Source organism: Ailuropoda melanoleuca, chromosome 15 (genome assembly GCF_002007445.2).
Source record: "Ailuropoda melanoleuca isolate Jingjing chromosome 15, ASM200744v2, whole genome shotgun sequence".
NCBI lineage: Eukaryota > Metazoa > Chordata > Mammalia > Carnivora > Ursidae > Ailuropoda > Ailuropoda melanoleuca.
Genome location: NC_048232.1, coordinates 50,141,468 through 50,167,241, shown reverse-complemented (window position 1 = coordinate 50,167,241; position 25,774 = coordinate 50,141,468). Strand labels below are relative to the sequence as shown.

The window sequence follows — 25,774 nt, the reverse complement described above, 5'->3', positions numbered from 1 at the left end:
AGCAAATTTAAACCTTGTGGCCCAGTGCAAAGGAGTGGAATTTAGGTCTCCTCCAAGTTGATCCACAATAGCACCTTTCGAAATATAGTATCTATAAGACAAAATTTTAAATAATTTAGACAGCTTTCATTTTCAAGAAATTATGTAAAAAATAAGGAAAAAAATGTTTTCTATCGTAGACCTCATGCTAGTTTATGCCTCTGATGATAAACAATCCTTTGTGGTATTTAAAAAACACATTTAGTAGAATTTTATATCAAACACATCACTCTTTTGTTTTAGAAGTAAAAGGAATTTTTTTTTAAGTTACAATAAAGAATAGCAATGCCAAATAACAATCATATAAAAAAGAAGGCAGAGAACCACAAAGATTTGGTTGGATCAGAGAGCAGCAGCAGATACAAAGTTGTAGAACAGGCCATCAGTCTATCATGGGTAGACATTCAGCTTTACTTTTCTCACAAAATTATTGTAGATTAAATCCACAATATTCTTTACAATGCCTTGTTATACCTTTAAAGTTGTGCTGCTTTAAAAAGCAAGAACCACCTCACTGCTTAATATTTTAACGTTGGAACATCCTGATACCTTCTGAAATGAACAGGATCTAGCTGCTTATCATAATGGTTACTTTGGATTGATCAATGAATGAATCTTGAATATAAATGATTTCAAGCCTTTGATGTCAAATGCTTGACGGTGAATACTACTGAGATTTTTAAACTGTTCTAAGTGATTACTGCTTTAGATCACTAATGCATTCATTTTTAATGTACACAGTTTAAAACATTAAAAATACTCATACTTACATGCTTGATTCAGAAATTTATTGCTTTATGTATCTGTTACACTGGCGTTTTTAAAGCACTATGTAATGAAGGGCCCAACTCCACTCTATCATGTAAAACAGTTCAAAGTAATGTAACAAAATATTTCCAGACTAAAATATTTCCAGCCCAAAATATCAGAGGTATGAACACAAACATTTAACTATTCCTAAATTCTTTCTTAAGAAACTCGGTAGAACTTATGTAATAGCTGAAAATAGTTTTTTGAGCCCAAAGAGAAGTATAGCTCAGCCAAAGAACAGCTTTGATAAGAGCTGGGATGTTTTTTTAAGGCAATTTTATTACCTTCTCTATAGTCAATATATTTGTTCCTGAGTTATTTTTACTCACATTTCAAATCTTTGTTAGGGCTACAGCAATGAATGATTTCCAGACTGGTTCTAAAGTACAACTCTCCCCCACCCCACAGGGATAGAATTTTTTTTCTTGCAAACTAAAGAACAACTTCTATCACCTTTTCATTGTAAACTACTGGAAAAGAAGTACTAAATTTTTATAACATGTTATTCTTTATAGCTGTAAGACCCTAGTTCAAAACTACACAATTCTGAAATGATCATGTAATTTTTATTTTTAGACTCAAGCCTTCCTGCATACTACAAGGTTATCAAGGAATGTTCCTGCAGGTACTAATTAATGATCCCTAGGTTTTGAAACCAGATCATCAGTGAACGAGAGATATCAACAAGTGTTTGAAAGATGAAAAGTAGTTAAAACTCAAATGTCTCCAGAGGGAGACACCAATAAGAAGCAAACCAGAATGTTATAAAACCCTAGAAAGACTAAGGAATTAAAGGTAATTGTTATCTCTGTAGAATGCAATGAAGAAACTAGAATATAAACAGAAACACCGGTTGAAAGTTAATAAAAATTGCTGAAAAAACTGTTGTTTTGTAACTTACATGCTCACTGAAAGTTCAGTATTTAGCATCACCAAACAGGCACTTCAGTGACACTGAAACAATGAAGCAGCTGACAGTGCTAGACAAGTATTTCTTTGTGCACTGTAATGTTCAATCTTAAAATGTGACTACTCAAAAATTTAATATTATTGTAATAATAACTCAAACTCTTCAAGTTCAGATTCATTCTTCTGTTCCTAAGCTTCATTGTATGATGACGATTTCTGGCTCCAGCCTCAGGCTCAGACTGATCGTAACACTCAACCATTTGGCATTTGCTGAAAAGTGTATTCAGTGAACCTTTACCAGAGAAATTTGAGACTTGTGGAATTAAATCAGAGAACCATATGAGACACCATACTGAAAATACAGCAATTCAATGAAAGTTTACACTCTAAACAACAACTTGTTCAGGTCAGCTGGCAGACAGATAACTGAACTCCTTCCCACAAAGAGATCAGAAGATTTTTCTCTAAGAGACACTGAACAACCCTAGAGAAAAACTTCTAGAAACAGACATATGGGAGGTTCTTGTTGTGACCTAAGTCCTACAACTTCCAATCAGCTTTGTTATGTCTCTCCTAAACATGACCAGGTAATTGAGGAAAGTTTCAAGTATGGAAGGAGACCAAATAAAGAGAAGAAGCCTAACCTAAACAGATAATATAAAGAGAAGAAAAAAGAAACAAAATAACAATTACAATTAATTTCCTCCAAAAAATAAGATAATATACTCATGATAAGAAGATCAAAATATTTTCTTAAAGGGGGGGTGCAGAGATCAAGAGAAAAAAATGCTTGAAAATTGAAAATGCAATAGATAAAATTAGAAATTCAAAGGAAGAAGATAAATTACATAAATTAAGAAAATCTCCCCAAAGTACAACACCTATACTGGGAGATAAAAATCACTTGGGATATGGGGGCGCCTGGGTGCCTAGTTGGTTAAGTATCCTACTCTTGATTTCAGCTCAGGTCATGATCTCAGGGTGGTGGTATCAAGCCCCACATGGGGCTCCACACTTACTGCAGAGTCTGCGTGGGATTCTCTCTCTGCCTCTGCCCCCCACCCCTGCTCACACTCTCTCTAAAATAAATAAATAAATAAAATGGCAGGGAGGAGGGAGTACTTGGGATAATGATAAGAAAAAGAATCAATCTGGTTGGTTTCAGTATCTGAGTTCCTGGGGGAAAAACAGAAAACAAAAGCAAGGCACTCTTGAGGGCACCACGCAAGAACACCTCCCTAATCCAAAAAAAGCAAGTTTCCAGAAAAACTGGCCACTTAATGGTCATAAACTGGATTTAAAGTTTAAGTCAGTCAGTAAATAGGTAGATAGATAGACAGACAGATAGAGCTGTATCAGTACACTAACGTGAGCTTTCACAAAGTCAGGGATAAAGAAAAAAAATGTAATGTTCCCAGGGAAGAAGAATAAGCCACATATACAATGTGTTCTCAGAAAATTTTAAACTCGGTATTTTAACAAAGCCCCATATTCCTTAATATACCTTTGACTTGAAATCAAACTGAAATCAAGTATTATTAGTTACTCTTAACGTAACGAGACTGTTGAAGACAAAAGCTTGAGATAGCTTGAGATAATCCTTTTTATTTTATTACATTGGGGGAAAAGCTAAGAAATAAAGACTTTCACTTGAAAACATTAGAAATACAAACAATCCAGGCTAAAGTGAAGATGTCCTCCTTTCCATATTACGCTTACTTTATACCTTACCATCATGAAAGCGACCCAACTACTTTGTTTGCAGTAAGTCCTTTTAATATACCCTGATGGAACATAACTGTTAGAAGAGACACTTCTCCATGGATCTCTCATGTTCCCACATGTCTTGCTAGGTATATGAGTAGAATGCAAGGCCCTGACCACTTTTACACAGGTCATTTCTCCGAGTTGTGTTTGTATCAAGCAACCTTGAGAGATGAGGTAATGTCTCCCTTTGGAACAAAGAGCAAGCTTGCTCTTATTACAAAAGCACTGAATTCCCCAAGATGCAATACAAACCCACTATGTGTGCTACATCCATCGGGATGAGCTCAAGCCACTCCCATAGGACCTAGGAGCACGAGGGCTCTATGCAAATATGATGTTCATACTATTTGCTGTGCTATGGATGTGCTATAACTTCTAATTTTGATTTTTGGCGGTAAAATGGCGGTATAATTCCAGGCTCAGCAGTAAAAAAGTAATCTTGAGGCTATGCATACCAGTTGTTACTGAAAACAGCCTTTACTCACCATGTTTGCTTTAGGAAAGTAACTTGCTAGATTATGCATTGTGAAAAATTAAGTTTACATACCTGAAGATATAATACGCAGAGACACCAAACATTAACCCATTCTACAATTACTGGCTTTATTCTATAACCTTACTAGTCCACAAGAGGCTTGAAACATTTGTAAGGCAGGCAGCATCAAGTCTTTTTGTCTATATTTCTCACTTCAGACTTTATTTTTAAACACAAAGACAAATGTGAATTTTTTAACCAACAGAATCTCAGTAGTAATATATAAATTAAGAAAATAATAAGTTAATGATTCAAAATTCTGAGAAAACTATTTTTAATCTGTAAATCCATGCTCAGCCAAACAGCCAATAAGGTGTAAGGGCAGAAATGATAGTAACTTCAAAACATTCACCTCCCAAGTACTCTCTCTCTCTCAGAAAGCTATCAGAAACTGTGCTCTACTAAAACCAGGTAGCAACACAACAGAGACAAAAACCAGAGACCCAGGAAACTGAGACCAACACTGGAGCAAAGGGATTTCCCAGAATAATGGCAAAGGAAAAGTTCACGATAATGGTTTTGCATAGTATCTCTAAAGAGCAAACAATCTGGGTTGGAGCAGAAAAGTGGAGAATTCCAGGAATGATTTCCTCCATCCCCTACCTCCAAAAACGGATAAATTAGCTGATACTGTTCTCATATAGAACTAAGAGTATGGGAAGAATTAGTTACGACACAGAGAAAATTTTCAAAATGAAGTAACTGTTACCTCAGGCAAAAATCAAAATTCCACAAGGAAAGAACAGATAATCATAGAACACTTCTGGGGTTAGTACTGAGAATTTACATACAACAACTTAAACTTTGCATGATGATTTAGCCAAAACTATAGTGAGGATGGAAGAATTATTAGTGGTGAGGAGATCTAGGACATCCAGATATCCCAAAATAGAAAGCCAAAATACAGTAAGTGATAAATCAAGAAAAATCAGCATAAAAGTTGGCAATATTTATTAAAATTCAAAATTTATCTAACTTTTTTACTCCTATAAATTTTACAGATATATATGAACATAGCAAAATGATATGTGACCAAGGTTATCAATTACAGCACTGGTTGTTAATGGTAAAAACACCAAAATCAACCTAAATGTCCATCGAAAGGAAAACCATTAAATAAATTAAACCCATATAATTGAACATTATATAGCTGTTCAAAAAGAATGATGCAGCTCTTATTTGTTCCGATAATGAGAAATCTTGAAGATATATATATTAAATGAAAAAGGAGAAAAAATGTTTGCTGTCATTTTTTTCTAGATAAATGTAGCAACATAAATATATAAAATACTGAAAGAAATAGCTCAAGTGCTAAAAATAGTTATTTCTGGGCTAAAGGACCCAGAGGGTGGGGAGGGATTGCCATTTTCCATTGTAAGCCTTTACTATTTGAGTTTTCAAAGTGTTTATACACTATTTTGATTAAAATAACACTAACTGAAAAACAAACAGAGGTATAGAAGATTAAATCATTTGAATCAACCCTTCCATTAAAGAAAACAAAAAAAGTTCAACGAAATCTAAGAAACATTTCCTAAAAAGTAAAACCTAAGATTAAGAGCACTAACCAAGCCAAGATTCAGGAGAGGGTTAAAATCCAGAGAAGTTAGAAAACTGCTTGGGCACCATCTGCCCTAGAGATAATTTGCTGATACAGAAGAGTTGGCCAAGAAGCAAGCTAAACGCACAAAACCAAAACAAAGACTGGGACCCCAAAAGGTTACATTGTAGCAGTAATTATGAACCAGAACTAAACCTGACTCTAGCTTGGTCTTCAGCCACCTGAGGAATCCAGAAAATTTGAAGTATTGAAATTAAATTAAACGTAGGCCTAGCAGAAACAAAAGGAAATCTCATCTTAGGCCTCAGATTATTCAACAAATAATTTTCAAACACAATGTCTAGCACATACTTAAAGATAATCAGGCACAGGAAGGAACAACATTAACAGATAGACTATCTTCTCATATACAATTATAGAATAACTATATTTACTATATTCATGTATACAAGACAAGATTGAAAATTTCAGCCACAGATGATTTAAATAATACAGGTTTGAAAAAGATAAATGATAAAAATTCTAGAACTGGAATGCATATGAATAAAAGCATACCTCGAAAATGGAAAAAGAAATAAATAAAAAGGAGATTTTAAAGATTCTCAAATGATGGTGGTAAATGCATGTAGAGGTTTTGAAGTTAGAAATTTGTTTTTGTTTTTCAAATAATATGACAAGCTAATTATCTGGTCTTAGAAACAATTCTAGAACTGGAAAATAAAATTAGGAACACACTGAATAGATTTAACAGCAGATTATACATAGAGAATAAATGAACTGGAAGGTTAAGTCAGAAGTTTCCAGAATGAAGCATACCAAAGGATAGTACATACAGAAGAGAAGGGACAGAGTACACAATGAAAAGGTCGAATAGACATTTAACTGGAGTTCCAGAAAGAGAGCAAAAAAAGAATGGGGTAGAAGCAATAGTTGGAGAAATAATAGTTGAGATTTTCCCAGAACTGACGAAAACATCAATCCAAAGAATCAAGAATTCCTTACAATCCCATTCAGGGTAAATAAAAAGAAATCCACACCTAGTTACATCATCATGAAACTGCAGAAAACCAGAAACAAAAAGAAAAAAATCTTAAAAGCAGACAGAAGAAGAAAAAAAAAAAAGCCTTCAAAAGCACAATATCTAGACTGATTTCTCAATAGTAACAGAAGCCAGAAAACAGAGGAATGTTGTTTTCAATAAGTAAAACACAAAAATAAAACAAACAAAAACTGCCAACCTAGATTTCTATACCATATGAAAATTTCTTTCACAAATGAAGATGAAATAAAAACACTTTCCGACAAACAAAAAAAGATTAGACATCAGGAGACCCATATCAAAGGCAGAGGGAAGGTTAGACATACAAGAACAAAAAAGGAACAAATAAAATGGAGATATGCTCTCTGGAAGAAAGTTATTCAGAGTTCAGTGCTTTAGTTATTACTTGCTTAACTTTCCTTTAGTATTCAAAAGGGCAAATTCTTTTCCCTGGCCTTAATATCCTAGTTATCTCTAGACTCTGTATGCTGTACTTAAGTGCACATCTGCAACTAGTTTATTTCAGATTCATGTTTCAGCTGAAGAACTTATGTCCAAATTGTCAGAGACTACTAAACTAGATTTACTAAGACTTCCTATCACCCTGACCCTTGCTTATCTAACTACCTCTCATTAAAACTAAGCAAGCAGATTAGCAGTAACAAAAATCATTTACTCATAGTAGGTATTCATCATCCATGCTGGCATGAATAGTTAAAACAGATTATTATTACCTATTATCTTTGTAACCCCTCTTTTCTTTTGTAGCTTTTCCCCAGAGAATTCACATTTGGAATGTGAGCTGCAAATTACACTGTTGAAATCCTGATTCCAACTTTTACTAGCTGCATGTCATTGGTAACATATTTAATCTTTTTATGCTTCAGTTTGCACATCAGAAGGACAGCAATTATTATCAGTGTTCACATAGGGTTATCTCAAGAATTAAGTTTAAAAGAAAGATAAATGAAAAAGCACTAGGCACAGTACCTTGTACAAATGAGCATTCAATATATGTTAAAAACAATTTTCAGGAAAAAAAGGTACACAGAATCTACATTTTAAAAGCAATGATTTTAGAAATTATTAGTCTTTATAATTATTTCTAATAATTTTATAATAAATAATTACTTTAAAATACAGAAAACACATACTTGACTAAATCTATTCTGTTATTGATGGCAGCCCAATGGAGGAGTGTAACATTTTCTTTGTCTGGTTGCCGTACGTCATAACCTGCTTCCACCAATTCTCGGCAGCGTTCATATATTCCATATCTGGAAAAGAAAGAAAATATGAGATTGTTATTACTATTTGACAAAATTAAAGCTGAAAGTAACATTTCCAGAAGAAAATAATGCTCCATTTTGAAACCTGGAAATTATTTTTTTTAAGATTTTTATTTGTCTCAGAGAGAGAGAGAGAGACAGCACAAGCAGGGGAAGCAGCAGGCAGAAGTAGTAGCAGGCTCCCCGCTGAGCAACGAGCCCAATGTGGGACTCAATTCCAGGACCCTGAGATCATAACCTGAGCCAGAGGCAGATGCTTAACGAACTGAGCCACCCAGGCATCCTGATACCTGGAAATTAAAATGGACTTCTCCAGGTAAAATGTTACTTTAAAAATATCAATATTCCAGGGCACGTGGGTGGCTCAGTCAGTGCACAAGGGAAGAGCAAGAGTTCCACAATTCACAGGAGATGACAGTGGCATCTTTGGTTCTTTGTTCTTTTTCAGAAAATTGCCTACAGGTGCCTAGTTAAGTGAACTAGACACACTACCTTAAAGAGCAGAATCTACCTCATACTTAAATGAGGTAAGTGACAAGTGACCACAAAAATCATTTTGTAAAATTAATGTACGTTTGTATATAATCTCTACACCCAACGTGGGACTTGAACTCACAACTTCAAGATTAAGGGTGGCACACTACTCTAAGCCAGCCAGGTGCCCTGAAAATCTTTTTAACTATACAAAGAAGTGACTTGCATTTTTCTTTTAACAAAAAAGAAAAGTATTTCAAATTTACTGACTTTGGGGGGGGCGGGGCTGGGAGTGATAGCGATGGCAAATGAATGCACAGTATACTATCAACCATATATTCTTAAAATGGGTAAAAACAGTCTGTTCTCCTCCAAGACAAAGGGGTATTTTAGGCACAGTGAGAAAATATCTACTTTTACTTCAGAAAAAAAATTGCTATTAAGAGAATATTTTTTAAAAACTGTATGTTGGAACACCTGGGTGGCTCAGTCGTTAGGTGTCTGCCTTCGGCTCAGGGTCTGATCCCAGAGTCCTGGGATCGAGCCCCGCATCAGGCTCCCTGCTTCTTCCTCTCCCACTCCCCCTGCTTGTGTTCCCTCTCTCAATGGCTGTCTCTCTCTCTGTCAAATAAATAAATAAAATCTTTTAAAAAAATAAATAATAAAAAAATAAAAACTGTATGTTGGGAATTTATAATATAGTTTCTGAAAGATCTAAATATATCACCTATAAAAATGAATGCACTAAAATATTTTGAAACAATCTTGTTAACACCTGCAAACCCATTTATTGTAATTGTAAAAATGCCAAAACCTGAATAGTTTGCAAGAACTGGCATTAAGAAATGGATATTTACAAGATAAAGTTCAGTAAAATACTTGCCTACTGAGTAATACTGAAAAAGTAACTACTAAAATTAATATTAATTAAAAATATATATAGCAATTTCCCCCAGACTGATCTACAAATTCAATGACATTCTAATTAAAATCACAAATGAGTATCTCATGAACTTCTCAAGTAGAACCTAAAATTCATTTGTGAGAGTACAAGGCCAAACACAGCTAAGACAACTGTGAAGACTAAGAAACGATTAAAACAATGTGGTACTATACAAGAAGAAACAAATGAAAAAGAGTATTTAGAAACAGACCAGAGTGATGTCAGCATCAGGGTAGAATAAGACATCCATCGTTTTGTCCCCCTTCCAACAACAGTAATTTGGCATCTAGTCATGGACAAAAGTGCCTCTGTGGGAGTTGTGGGATCCAGTACCACACTCGAAGGGAGCTGAGAAGTCTCACCCACCCATGTGTTGGGTAACAGGCATACAGATTTCAGCCCAGCCATGCACCCTGCAGTGGCCCATGAACTGGCTCCAGTCCTCCTTGACAGTGGTCTAGGAACCCTGGACAACACTGTCTTAGACAACCACCCACAGACGAGAGAACTGTTGTGGAAGTCCTGGTTTCCAGAGAAGTTCCACCACATTATTGCAAAAAAGAAATAGGAGTTTCAACACACTGGAGAGGAGTAGTGAATGGTGAGCTACATGGGGTGGGGAGGGTGAGAAGGGGCTAGGAAAGCATCAACACAGGACTCTGGAGAACACTAAGGGGACACAGATCCCACTAACTTCTTTGTGGACTCCATCAAAATATATAAAGAACTTTTACAAATCAATTACAAAAAGACAAAAGAACCCAAAATGGGTCAAGGATTTAAAATGGCAATTTGCACAGGAAGAAACCCAAATGGCCAATAAACATAGGAAATAAATTCAACACGATTTGTAATCTGCAAAAGGCCAATCAAAACAGAAAACCATTTCACAACCATTAAATTGACAACAATTATTAGTGTGACACAACTAGGAGTTAGCAAGTAGTCAAAGAAGAACTCATTTCCTGCAGGTGCAAGTACAAACTGGTACAGCCATTTTGGAAATCAATTTGGCAATAGTTGGTAAAGTTGAAAGAACATACTGAAGAAGCCAGAAATTCCACTTGAGTTGTCTACCCTAGAAGAACTCTTGTTTATGTATAAGGAAAACAGGAAAAAGGACAATCACTGATGCAATGTTTGTAATAATAAAAAAGTACTGTAGAAACAATTTAAAGTGTCCTTCAGTAAGGAATGATAGAATAATACAAAGCAATTAAACAATAAATTAGGTCCTTATTTATCAACACTAATAAATCACAAAAGCTGTATGGCTTTTTTATTTTAAAAAAATAGGCTGTAAAGTGATATGCAGAGTAGAATACAATTTATATAAATTTTAGGCACATATTACAACAACATATTTTATTTGTAGATGTTTGTAGAAATAAATGTACAGGAATGTTCATGAGAATGATTCACAGCAGTTTCAAGAGAGGTTTCCTTGGGGAGAAGGAGGAGAGCGCACTGCGCAACCTGTAGCAATTACAGCAAACCGTTAGTAGCATCTGCTTAATCTGACAGTTATATTCTTCTCTATACTTTACTGTAGAATTGAAATGTTTCACAACTTAAATAAGTGTTTTTAAAGGTAGAAATTACAGACAGCATAGATAATTTCAAGAAATAGACCAGTTAGAAGAGTATGTGAGGTATAAAGAAAGGTGGTTATTTTTTTCTTAAGACGAAAGATACTGGAGTCTGTTTTCTTTTTTTTTAATGCTTTTTTTTTTTTTAAGATTTTATTTATTTATTTGACAGAGATAGAGACAGCCAGCGAGAGAGGGAACACAAGCAGGGGGAGTGGGAGAGGAAGAAGCAAGCTCATAGCGGAGGAGCCACGTGGGGCTCGATCCCAGAACGCCGGGATCATGCCCTGAGCCGAAGGCAGACGCTTAACCGCTGTGCCACCCAGGCACCCCTGGAGTCTGTTTTCTGATGGAAATGATGCATTTGGGTGAGATAGATTAATCACAAATGAGAGAATGGAGGTATCAAAAGAAGCAGCCTCAAAAGGAAAGATGAATGTAATGCAGTGTATTTGTGTGCTGAATACAGGGGGCACAATGTGCTCTGATTTTCGACTATACCTAACATTCAAGAAAGTAAGAGTGCCACCAGTGAAGCAAGGACCTCCGAAAGTTTGTCTTTCCACAAAAGTAATGAAAAACCTGGCAGAAAGTGTAAAAATCAACTTTTTCAGAATTCTGGGAATTAACAAAAGGCTTCCAGCAATCCAAGGAGCTGAATTTTAGTAAGAACAGCTGAATTTCAGTAAGAACAGAGAACTTTGTGGCATTTTAACATATCATAGTACCAGCATCTCTACTTCCCAGCAGCCTTGAAAGAAATGTTTGCATTCCTGGTACGAGGGTCACCAGCTAAACCCCAAGACCACCTTTTACTGCCCACCTGGTTGAACTCACTGACCTTTGTCCCACATTTTTTCTTAAGCTCTTCTTTCCAGCTATCTCAACTCAGGCAAATGGAACGGAAACCACCCCTCAAGTGATAGCAACTGCCCTGACAAGACCTCCAGCTGGCCGAGACCACCCAAACTAGTTTGATTCTAACCCCCGAATTGCACCTATACAGATGGACTATGGAGTAACCACTAGAATGACTGACAATTACTTTTATTCATTGTAATACTAAAATCTCTGCCCAAGGAGGAGCACAAGCCTCATTTACATAACATAATATGTATGCACAGGTATGTTTCCTTTTCCTTAAGCCAAGTGTGCATTCTTATCCCACCTCTATGTGTAATGACAAGAATCCCTTTTTAAAATATTCATCATAACCCTAAATAAAAGGAACCCATCCACACTTGCTCAGGGAGTCACAGCTTTGCAAGTTATTCCCGTAATCTCCTCACTTGCTGCAAATAATGTTTACTTGTACAACAACTCCACCTGGTGTATCTGTGACTCACCAAGGAGTGAACTCACATTGCTTCAGTTACACTAGTAACTAGTAACCAGAGTGAGCAGAACTGGGATGGAGTTCTCTCAAAGCCTCATTCCAAAAGAGAAGTCATTATTTGACCTGTCTGGTGGTTCCCAGACAGGTAAGAGTCCACTTGAAAGGCTCATCAATTGAACCTCACTTAACTCATCAAAAGCTTCTCCCTGGGGGCATTTGTCAAATGTTTTAACATCCCAGCTGCTTGAGAGGATGGGTGACAGCTGGGTCCAACAAGACAAATCAAAAAGCTTAAAAGCAAAAGCAGAGGAATAAGATATCCATAGAGGCTTTGAAAAGCTCAGACATATCCCTGGGAATCTAGAAGGTCATGCACAAGCATATGGTTGTGTGCACATGTTCAACAAAGACCTAGGAAGGCCCTAAGCTCTCACACCTGATTGACCCTGAGGTTCTGGCCAAGCAAAAAGCAAAGGCTAAGGCTCTAGTAAGCTGCCTGGCAGAGTGCTAAGTGTCCTAACACACACACACACACACACACACACACACACACACACACACACACACACACAGAGTTCCTCAACAAAGATCAGGCTTACTGGTTCTAGGGAATTAGAAGTTTCTGTCTCATCTTTTACTGACCACTAAACTAACTGAGCAGAGGTTTCGGTGGTCACACATGACAAAAGTACAGACTTTACAGAATTAGTTTAGAAATGGTACAAATAACAACAAACCCCAGGAGAATCTGATATAAAAACTATCACCTCAGGGATGCCTGGGTGGCTCAGTCAGTTAAGTGTCTGCCTTTGGCTCAAGTTCTGATCACAGGGTCCTGGGATCGAGCCCCGCATTGGGCTCCCCACTCAGTGGAGAGTCTGCTTCTCCCTCTCCTTCTTCCTCGGTGCGCTCTCTCCCTCTCTCTCAAATAAATAAAATCTTTAAAAACAAAACTATCATCTCCTAGAATTTAAATAGTCCAGTTTTTAACAAAAAAATTACAAGACATGCAAAGAAACAAGAAAATATAACCCACAGTGGGGGGGAGGGGGGAAATTAACAGAAAACTGTCCCCAAGGAACCCCAGACATTAGACTGACTAGACAAAGACTTTAATCAGCTATGTTAAATCTGTACAAAGAGCTCAAGTATGAGAACAATGTCTCACCAAATAGAGAATTATGAATAAAGAGAAATAAATGTATGTGCTATTTCACCTGAAATACAGATGTCAAAGAAGAAAACAACTATAACAAAAAACTTACTGTGTAGCCTTGACTATATCCCATGTGCTGTAATCATCAATATGAGTTTTCCGTCCAAGAGGTTCACCATATCCATGGTTATAATGGCTTTGGGGTTTGATTTCCTGTTAAAGAGTAAATCACACAAAGGCAAAAATTCAGAAAAGAGGTACAAAAAACATTTCAATATTTTACTACCACTTTTGCACTGTTTTGAAGAATGTTTATTATTGAAATTAATTATTCTGAAGTCTGTATTCTGCAGAGAAAAAGCACATTCACTAGATCTACCCCTTGTGTACACTCTCAAAACAGAAAAGCTGTGAGACTAGAAATTAGTGACAAATTTGAAACCGAAATTTATCTTTAGCTCCACAGAACTCTTACTTCATCATTCTACATTCCTTTTACATTTTCATTCTCTCAGACCAATTTTTTTATTCCAGCATAACCCCTACCTTTAACACTCTATTTTTTATTTTAAAATTTACTTAAGTACACTTGACATGCAGTATTACATTAGTTTCAGGTATATAACAGTGATTCAACAACACTCTAAACTCTAACACCTAACACTCTAAAACCTTCAACACATGCCAAATAAACTCTAAGGTGGTAAAGAAACAAAACCAATGCAGATTATTCTCCTATTATTTTCAGATATTATCTTTTCTTACAACCCTTTATGCCGAGGGCTTGTTAAGCATCTACCATTAGGTGAGTAAGGAACAATGGGGCAGTTCTGATACAATGTAAATTCGCTTCAACAGTTCTAAAAAGGTCAACAATCCTAATTTTAAACAGTTTTACAGAATTTTACATACACTCAAAGCTTATATGCTGTGTGTAATTTTCTATTTAAAATACAAAATTTGTGGGGCGCCTGGGTGGCTCAGTCGTTAAGCGTCTGCCTTCAGCTGAGGCCGTGATCCCAGGGTCCTGGGGTCGAGCCCCTGCATCGGGCTCCCTGCTCCACTGGGAGCCTGCTTCTTCCTCTCCCACTCCCCCTGCTTGTGTTCCCTCTCTCACTGGCTGTCTATCAAATAAATAAATAAAATCTTTTTAAAAAAATACAAAATTTATTACACATAGTCAGCTCCCTCAATATAACACAGCACTAAGATACAATTATGTTTCTTTTATACGACAACAGAAAACTAAGCATGTTTGGCCTGCTAAACATAAAGCACTACATGGTGTACTGCAACCTCAAGCCAGGACACGGTAAGGCCAATACAAAGTTTAAGAGGTTGCCAAAAAATTCAGTAATCAAGATAAGAACTGCACAGTGAATGGATAAAGAAGATGTGGTATATCAGCCATAAAAAAGAATGAAATCTTGCCATTTGCAGCAACGTAGATGGATAGAGGGTATAATGCTGAGTGAAAAAAGTCAGAGAAACACAAATATAGTATGATTTCACTCATATGTACAATTTAAGAAACAAAGAAAAAGAAACAAACCGAAAAAAAGACTCTTAACTATAGAGAAAAACCAATGGTTACCAAAGGGGAGAGAGGGGATGGGTGAAATAGATAAAAGGGATTAAAGAGTACACTTGTCATGACGACCACTGATGTACAGAATTGCTGAATCACTATATTGTACACCTGAAACTAACATAACACTGTATGTTAACTATACTAGAATTTCACAAAATGTATTTTAATGGATTCTGTTTTAAAAATCAAAGCCAAGGGACACCTGGGTGGCTCAGTTGGTTAAGCTACTGCCTTCAGCTCAGGTTGTGATCCTGGGGTCCTGGGATCAAGCCCCACCTCGTGGCTCCCTCTTCAGTGAGGAATCTGCTTCTCCCTCTCCCTCTGCCCTTCCCCTCTGCTCACGCACTCACTCTCTCTTTCAAATAAATAAATAAAATCTTCAAAAAAATAAAAAAGTCAATGCAAAAAAAAAAAAAAATCCCAAACATCAACCTTTTAAATATAGACAGCATCAGTATTGCTGATTTTTCCTTTTGCACTAGGCTCCAGTGTGGCTTGGAGAAGCACTGCACACACCAAATACAGTCAGTCACTTGCTGTCAAGGACGTTACAATCCAGAGTGCAAGGACAAAGTAAGTAAGAAACCTAAGTCAAATACTAGGAGCAAGAACCTTCCAATAATAAGTTAAAACCTAAACAAAGACAACATAAGATCTAAAAGGTAATAACTTTAAAACCTATTTCAATTTGAAAATCTGTCAGGGCAAACTGCTATTCTTATTTACTAAGGACAAACGTTTTGCTTTTACAGACAAAAACCAAATATTCATAAAATAAAAAATAAATCTCTTGGGGCGCCTAGGTGGCGCAGTCGTTAAGCGTCTGCCTTCGGCTCAGGGCGTGATCCCGGCGTTATGGGATCGAGCCCCACATCAGGCCTCCTCTGCTATGAGCCTGCTTCTTTCTCTCCCACTCCCCCTGCTTGTGTTCCCTCTCTCGCTGGCTGTCTCTCTCTCTGTCAAATAAATAAAATCTTTAATAAAAAAAAAAATCTCTTTTTAAGGCTTATTATCCTAATGCTTCCATGTGACTTTAATTCCATTTTTATCCCCAGAAACCTCACTTATTGTACAAAATGATTAAGTTGTACTCTTAGTTTCTCCACAGACCATTCTGTCTCAGTGACATTGCCAATGTTTGAGAAATCACTTTTTTCTTCTAGTTACATTTTTAAATTAAATCTCTCTTTTATCCATCTACAAGGTTTTGTTTTTACTTTTTAGTAAAAGAAACTTATTTTTTTTTAAGATTTTATTTATTCATTTGACAGACAGGGAGAAAGCCCGTGCACGCACAAGCAAGGGGAATGGCAGGCAGAGGGAGAGGGAGAAGCAGGCTCCCTACTCAGCAGGAAGCCCTATGCGGAACTCGATTCCAGGACCCTGGGATCATGACCTGAGCTGAAGGCAGACGCTTAACTGACTGAGCCTCCCAGGCGCCCCAAGAAACTTGATTTTTAAAAGATAATTTTAATATATCCCTACAGTAATTCCAGAGAGATAAAGTATTCCCACTAAAAGACAGAAGTAATGATGTTAAAGCAAATCTCCAGCCTGTTTCATTCCCAAAAAAACAGTGTAATACAGATTTTAAATGATCTTTCTCACTTTTAAACAGACTGGAAACTGATTTATCTGTAGAACTAGAACCCCGTCACTATGACAAATGACAACACTCTCTATCAAGATAATCACCACTACCACTAGGCCTAGGAATAACAGTTATAATTTTTAATTCCAAAAACATTAAAAAATATACTATATTCACGTAAATAAGTATATCTTCAATAAATGTACAGATAATATTAACTTTTAATTACAAATCTGCTATTACATATCCGATACATTTTCAACATATAAATATTTAATGATAATTTTAAATTGTATAAGTTTTCCTTGATTTTAATGGGAACTAAGAAGCAATTTAACTGATACTTGCCAAGAAAAGTAATATGAATTTAAAAATACATATGTAGAACACTGTAATTTTTAAGAATGCAGTAAATCCATTAGAAGCAGCTTGGTTAATAGAAAAAGTCTTTGACTAGAAGGCTACTGAATTCAAAGTCTGCCACTTTCTTATCTAGGCTATACCCAGGGAGGCAATTCACTACTATAGGATTCAGGTCCCTTATTTGTATAAAAAAAAAAAAAAGAAGGATAAATAAAATAAGGACACAGTTCCTCTAAGGTGCCTCAAGGACCAACAGCAGGGTGTCCAAGAGCTCTAAGGCTTAAGCCCCACTCTCAATTCATTCACTTCTTAAACAAAGGCCTGTGTTATTTATCCTATCTTTAGGTACTGAGGTTTTACATAAGGTTTCTTTAAATGAAAAAAAAAGATGCAGCTGCTTTTTTTTAAAAAGTTCAAAAAACTACTAGATTATAAGTCCTCCAAGATGCCTTCTAATGATTTTCTATATTGGGATAAAGAAATTACAGCCATAGGAAGATCCTTAAGGTACCCAGTTAACAGCCAGTTTGTTTTGTTTTGTTTTTTAAAGATTTTATCTATTTATTTGACAGAGAGAGAGAGAGGATCATAAGCAGGGTGAGCAGCAGAGGGAGAGGGAGAAGCCGGCTCTCACGTGAGCAGGGTGCTTGATGCAGGGCTCAATCAGGACCCTGGGATCATGACCTGAACTGAAGGCAGACGTTTAACCGACTGAGCCACCCAGGCGCCCCTTGTTTTGTTTTGTTTTTAAAGTGGGCTCCACACCCAGCATGGAGCCCAACTCGGGGCTCGAACTCACAACCCGGAGATCAAGACCTGAGCTGAGATCAAGAGTCAGACACTTAACGGACTGAGCCACGCTGGGACCACAACAGCCAAAGTCCTGGTAGTTGCTGAAGAGAACTGAAGGAAGGAGAAAGCACCTCCAAAATCTAATGCTAAAGTAGTAGACAAGAATGAGAAGAGCTGGGATAAGCTCAGCAGCTGCACACTGCTGCAAAGGGAAATTATGACAGGACCTAAATTTAAAAAGCAGGTACAGGCAAATGCTGACTGGTATGTCAAGATGACAGATGCCATTAACACATGTTTTTTCAAATGCCCCGGTGGAATATAGCCAATCAACTAGTTACCAAGTGCCCATGTGCAATCTAGTTAACTTTTTTCAGAATGCTAGACCTATTAAATCTTTAGTTTACATTTATTTTTATTTTAAAAAAAACAGGGAAGCAGCATTGACCAAAGTATCCTCTACGGCCCAGTGCTTATGTTTATTAGCAACTGAATACAGATGTTTTATAAAAGGTTCTGTAAGAATTGATTTGATGGTAGAGTACTTCTGAAAGAATAACTGTGCAAGATGAGTAAATTCAGGAATATTCAGGAAAAAAAAGGGTAAGGGAAGAGATTTGCCCTACCACCGACTACAGTATATTAGGAAGGAAACGCATGCAAAAATAGGAGCAATGCAATAATAAACAGGGCAAGGGAATAGAGCTTGAAGAATGAGAATTAGAATCAGGAGGGAAAGATTATTCAATAAATGGTATAAATGGACAACTGGCTACCATTCGGGATAAAAAAAAAATGCAGCGATCTCCAACATAAAGGCTGATACGCTCTAAGGAAAGAGGCTAACGAATATAGCCAAAGATATAGTTTCCTTAATGGCAGATGATGCTGAAATGTATTCGAAAATAACAGGGCCACAAAAAAAAGAATTCAGGGCAGCATGAATGGAGGCTTCCCAGGTCAGCCACACTCTCCATAAGAACATACAGATGCCTATGTGAGAGAAGGATGGGGTTCTCCTGGTGAGAGAAGGATACATCTTTCTGTTCTTGGGGAGTGTGTACCCCTTCCGGACTCTCCTGACTGTTCTGGAAACTCTGGCCATACCCAAAGTCTAAGTAACTTGTTCAAAGACTCTAGGATTTTCTTCAATGCTTACTACAGGACAAGGTAAATTGCAGGTCAATTTCCCAGGCTTCCCAGAGACGTGACTATCCCCTGGCAGGACCAGGCTCCAGCCTACCTATTCCCACCTAACTCCTCATATCAGGTAACTTCCAGCTAGGCCAAAGACTTAAATGTAAGAATACTCGCAATAGTAGTCCTAATGTAAACAAAACAAAACAAAGTTCTGAGAAAAGCACGAGTAACACCACATTTGACAAAATGGGCAAGGGATATGAAGATAATTCAAAGGTGGCAAAATATAATTGTGAGAGAGAGAGAGAGAGAGCAAGCACACCCACGTGCAAAAGAGATGAAAAAGACACAATTCCAAATTAATTAAATAAATGTATTCCCAAACCCCTCCCCCCAAAAAAGGGAGAAATCAATTTAACAACATTCTAGGGCACAAACATGTTACCTACAAGGCACATGTTACCTGCCTATCTTTGGTGCATAGCGCACATACACAGTGAGTTAGCAAGCCAGCAGGGATTAACTATATGTTTATGATTTGCACTGTGTAAATGTCTGCTGTCAGGTACCCCTCTAATAAGGCAGACTCTGAATCAAGAAGCTAAATGTATATAATTATATAATTTTGAGTGGCTCAAATTTAATTCCATTAAATGTATAAGATAAAATTAGAGCACCATAAAGGGTTACTAACAAGAAGAAGAAAGGAAAGGAAACAAGCTCTATGCATACCTGACTTATTTTTAATAAGTCCCAGCTAAAACTGCAAAGCCAAATGTGAGACTTTTCTAAAACCTGAGGTAGTGATGAACTAAGTTCTATGCATACTATAAGGATTTGTTAAAAAGTACTATCAATTATATACAACAAAAAGACAGCGTAAGCATAAAACAAATATAACCAAGGGAACAATAAATAAGGAAAAGCAGTAGCCATTACAAGATCATAAAATGATTTAAAAAGTGTATTTAGTTAACAGTGCCAGCAGATGGCACTATACTCAAGCCAGAATGCTTTTTTTTGATGCTCTCTCTTTAAGGGAAGATTAGACAAAAATGATTTGATAATAAAATGGAAAGATTTCGAATCAATTTTTTCAGTAAACAACAGGTCCCATATATTACATATTCAGCTGCAATCCCGGATCCCTGCCTAACACTACGTGATTGCTGCTTCTAATAGAGAGTCCAACTTCACTTACAAGTTCTCCTCACACTGTAGTAATACCACCATTGCCTCAATCCAAACTATCAAATTAATCTTGCTTGCTTCCAACAAATGTTAGAATAGGAAAATGTTCATCATCACCTTCTGGCTTCTTTAAAAACTGGTTTTCACTTCATTTCCTTCTAGGATTAATCCACACATATATAAATATTTGTAACAATATACATAAATTTGGCATACATTTTTTTCTTTCCCCACGGGCATTTGATGAACAAATGCCTACACGTACATTTTTCTCCTTCTCATAGCTCTTTAAAAATAAACTTTATTTTTAGGATTTTTATTTAGGATGAGATTTATAAAAACAATGCAGAGTTCTCATATTCTGCATACCCAGTTTCCTCTAGCATTAATATCCAACATTAGTACCGCATATTTGTTGCAATTAATGAACTAATATTGATACATTATTGTTAAGTGAAGTCTATACTTTATTCAGATTTCCTTAGTTTTTACATAATATCCTTTTTCTGTTCCAGGATCCCATCTATAACATCACATTACATTTAAGTTGTCATGGCTCCCCACGCTCCTCTTGGCTATAACAATTTCTCAGACATCCCCTTGTTTTTAATGACAGTTAGGTATTTTGCAGAATGACCCTCAACTGGGATTTGTCTGATTTTTCTTTTCGTTCTTAGTCTAGGGTTATGTGTTTTTAGGAGAAAGTGTTGTTTTCTGATTTAACCTAATTTTTAAAATTTCTTTCAACACTGCTATGACAATCTTTATTCGTCCAATTATCTTGATGTAGTCTGTAAATCATAGTACTCATATTTTATATTCTTCCATTTTACATTTCTTCATGCCATTATAGGTAGTTTTTATAAGTAATGCTTTGAACCACTGCAAAATATTTAATTAAATTGATATACTGAAACATACTGAAACATTTCCCAATCACTAAACATTAGGTTACTCTTACATTTCCTAACTAAGTTCAGATGTTACTTCTTGGGCATTCCATTCTTTGTCTTCTCCTAACATTTTCTTCACCATTGAACATAAACTATGACAAGTCAAGAAGCCTATCTTAAATCATTTGTGTACTCCCAGTGCTTAGCACAAACAGAGACTAGCATAGTATTTATTGCCCTTAAAGGAAATTACAGAACAAATGAATTGACCTTCCCCACTACTAAACAATACTACCTTTAAGTCATTTAATATTTCTTCTTTTTAACTGGAGTAAACTTCCTAAAGAGAAATTCTTAAAGAGGATGAATATTTTTATGGTTTTTGATACAGTATGTAAATTGTTTTGCAAAAGGATTATATTTATAATCCCACCAGCATATGATTGACCATTTCTCCATAAATTCACTAGCACCACTCTTATTTTTATTGAATTCTTCCCTTAATTTAAATAAAGTAAACAATACTTGATATTTCAGGGGTGCCTGGGTGGCTCAGTAGGTTAAGCATCTGCCTTAGGCTCAGGTCATGATCTCGGGTTCCTAGGATGGAGCTCTATGTCAGGCTTCCTGCTCAGGGGAGTCTGCTTCTCCCTCTGCCTCTGCCCCTCCTGCTCTCTCCAGGAGCCACCTCCGCCCCCTCTCGTGCACCTGCTCTCTTTCACTCTCTCAAATAAATAAATAAAATCTTTAAAAAAAAATACTTGGTATTTTAACTTTCCTATTCTATGTCATCTTTTGAGACTTGCCTGTTCTTATCCTTTGGCCATTTTATTCTATTTGAGGCCTGAAATTTGTTTGTTTAACAGATTTGAATCAGATTTTCACATATTGAGAAGATTAGATATTAACCTTTTTCATACTGATCTAAACACTTCTGTTTTATTTTTTGAGTTGTTATTTATACTTTCAATATATTTCAAGAATTATGCTCTTTATAATCACAATCTTTTTCTTGGGCTTTCTGGTCTTAACTTTTATATTTAAATGCTACTGAGATCATTAGTGCTAACCATTAAATATTTCCAATTCTCTTTCCAAGTACATAGCAGGATTATACACCATGGCCCCTTGAAAGTGAAGGGAGTCCAAGTGACTTTTTTTTTTTAACTAACAGAATATGAATAAAAGAGACATGTTGTTTTCAGAGAACAGGTTTTAAGAGCCAGTATGCAATTCCTCATTCTCTTTCCCTCTACCATGGAAAATGGCAATATTCCAAAGAGTAGATAATCAGTCGAATTCCCAAAGCAGCCACTATCCAACCCACAATGCATAGGTACTGCACGTTAACATGTAAGCCACTAAGACTTTAGCGTGGCTACTGCAGCAAAACCTAGCTTAATCTGACTAATACAACTCAGAATTATTCTGGTAAAGAGTATGCAATGGAGGGGCGCCTGGGTGGCACAGCGGTTAAGCGTCTGCCTTCGGCTCAGGGCGTGATCCTGGCATTGTGGGATCGAACCCCACATCAGGCTCCTCTGCTATGAGCCTGCTTCTTCCTCTCCCACTCCCCCTGCTTGTGTTCCCTCTCTCGCTGGCTGTCTCTATCTCTGTCAAATAAATAAATAAAATCTTTAAAAAAAAAAAAAAAAAGAGTATGCAATGGAGAGCTACATAAAGCATTTTCATTATATTTTGGAGCTTGATATCCAGGATAACCTCCACATCTCAAGACCTTTAATGTAATAACTAGTATACAGGAGTACTGCTAATGTTCAAATTTATCTTGTATCTGGACACATGATTAAAAATATTAATTTGTGTTTGATGATTTCTTTGAGTAGTCTAAGAATACAAACAAGTACTCCAAACATTTACTGCTGCAAGTAAATGTGGTCTTTCACTTCTGTGGCATGTGGCATTGGCAAAAACATCAAGTGCCATATTGGGAAAAAAATGATGACAGTACGTCCTTATTTCCTTACCTTTTTTTCCACTTTAAAAAGGCAATGTCTTTACTGTTTCTCCATTATATATAAGTTGTTAAATAGTATTCAAATACATTCCAGAGAATGAATAACATTGTACTTGGATATAAATACCCAGTTGGCCACCACACCCTATAAAACATGTCCAATTTCATATTTCACTTGAGATTAACTCTCAATTTTATTCTCCAACTATAGGATTCTAACTAGCATTCTTTTCATATTATCTCCTAGCTGGCCTGAAAATCTCATGGAAGTCTTTTCACTTCTCTGCTTCCTGCCCCTCACACACACAGCCAACTCTTCTTAACCAGCAGCCCATGCTCAAGTACTGGCTACATTTCCAGCTTGGCCCCAGAAAGGTAAGGCAGACACAAAATGTCCCATTTGTGGCAAATATCTTTTAAGAAATTTAAGTTTTGTTTGTTTTTTAAATGTATGAGTCAAGTGCACGTGTGCATTAAGTTTTAAACTTATTTACCACGTTGCAAATACGACGTCAAACACTGAAAATCCTAAAAGAAGAAATGCACAAATCCCATCTTCAATTGAGAATAAACAAAGGCACTTATTAGGCATCCAGTTCAGTACGCAATAGATAATCAGGGAGTTTTGAGCAAGGAAATTACAGATTAGATATACAATTTTAAAAGATCATCTAATGATCTTTTTCCTCCTCACCATCTTTACAATATATTCTTCCACCTTCCTATATAATTTACTAAAAGCCATTTCCAACTAGCAAAATGTCCACACTAAATGTCATTCAAGCCCCCAAAATTTCAGGTGCAATTAATTAGCTACCAAGTCTTACTACTTCTTTTCTCAAAGCAAATCCATCACTTCTTTTTTGTTTTGTCTCTACAATATCTTCTCAAATGGTGTAGCCACCTTACTGTTCCAATCACTTCCCTGCTTAAAATCCTTATAATCATGTAAATAGGGTAAAGTGGTTAACACTTCAGTAAGCATGCAAAACTGCATGAACTGGCGCAAACTTACTTTTACGAGTTTTGCTATAAAGAAGAGCAAAGAAATAGGGCAGAAAACAGAGGTAAGTGGGATTAAAGAAAATAAGGTTTGATTTTGGGATTTTTTTTTTTAGGCTGGGAGAAATGATCATTAGTAGATATAATCTAATAAAGCTAAAAACTGATGATGTAGGAGTGTAAGAACTGCTGGAGAGATGCCATAAGTCAGCCTGAGAGAACAGAAATTAGTGTAACCAAGCATATACAGTACTTTTATGCTGAAAACCACAAAACACTGATGAAAGAAATCAAAGATCTAAACAACTAAACGGACATACCATATTCATGAATTGGAAGACTTAACATGGTAAAGATGTCAATTCTCCCCATACTGATATACAAGTTTAATGCAATTTCTATCAAAGTCCTAGGAAGATTTTTTGTAGATATAGACAAGATTATTTTAAAATTTACATAGGAAGGCAAATAAGTAGCTAAAATAATTTTGAAAAAAATGAATAAAGAAAGCAGTTACTCAATTTCAAGACCTTTTATAAAGCTACAGTAATCAAGATGGTATAGTATTGGCTGAGGGACAGACACATAGATCAATGAAGTAGAACACAGAACCAAGAAATAAGCACACACAAATATGCTCAACTGATCTCTGACAACAATGTAAAAACAATTCAATGGAGGAAAGATAAGCTTTTCAACAAATGGTATTGAAGCAGCTAGATATTTACAGGCCACAAAAAGCCTAAAACACAAAAAACCTCAACCTAATTCTCACACTTTATGCAAAAAATAACTGATCCTGAACTTCAGTGTTACCTGTGAAACTATAATGTAAAAAAGAAAAAATCTTTGAGATCTATGGCTAGGGAAGAAGAATCTTAGACTTAACTCAAAAAAATACAGCCCATAAAAGTAAAAACATATAAACTAGACCTCATCAAACTTTAAACTTATACCATGAGAAAAACCCTATTGAGGCTGAAAAGACAAGCTAATAGACTGGGAGAAAATATCTGCAAGCCAAAACAAAGAACTAGTGTCTAGAATACATTAAAAACTCAACAGTAAAATAATCAATTGAAAAAAAGTGGCAAAAGGCATTGTTATGGGCTGAATTATGTCCCCCAAAATCCACTTATTGAAGCCAAGCTGCCAGTACCTCAAAATGTTACTGTATTTGGAGCTAAGCCATTTAAAGGGGGAATTAAGTTTAAAAGAGGTTGCCAGGGTGGGCCCCAGTCCAATCTGACTGGTGTCCTTAAAGGAAGAGGATATCTGGACACAGACACCAGGGTCACTGTGAGCACAGTTAAAAAACCATGTGAGGACACAGCAAGAGGGCAGCTGTCTATAAGTTCTTTCTCAAAAGAAACCAAGCCCGCTAATACCTTGATCTTGGACTTCCACGCTCCAAAACAATGAGAAAATAAATTTCCATTATTTCAGCAACCTTATGTGTGGTATTTCTATGCTCTAGCAAACTAATACAAAGAGACATTTCACCCAAGAGGATATAAAGATGGCAAATAAGCACATGAAAACATAGTCAGCATCACTGTCCATTAGGGAAATGCAAATTAATACCACAATGATTTATCATCATCTACTCTTAAGATGGGCTAAAATCAAAAAGTATCAATAGTAAATGCTGGTGAAAATGCAGAGATCAGATTACTCATACCATGCTGACTGAAATGTAAAAAGCACAGCCACTCTGGAAAACAGCTTGACAGGTTGTTTTTTTTTTTTTTAAAGATTTTATTTATCTGGGGGCGCCTGGGTGGCG

The 25,774-nt window shown here is 36.3% G+C and overlaps 1 protein-coding gene across 1 annotated transcript in view; it reads right to left on the bottom strand.

The window, feature by feature from the left end:
- The window catches only part of ZDHHC17 (zinc finger DHHC-type palmitoyltransferase 17), an 83,725-nt gene that overhangs the window by 45,901 nt on the left and 12,050 nt on the right, over positions 1 to 25,774 (bottom strand). Inside the window, exons 2-4 of the mRNA XM_002920643.4 lie at positions 13,557 to 13,660; positions 7,815 to 7,937; positions 14 to 91 (exon numbers count right to left, since the gene is read on the bottom strand). Of these exons, the coding sequence (XP_002920689.1) occupies positions 14 to 91; positions 7,815 to 7,937; positions 13,557 to 13,660 (305 nt within the window). The remainder of the gene's footprint in view (positions 1 to 13; positions 92 to 7,814; positions 7,938 to 13,556; positions 13,661 to 25,774) is intronic.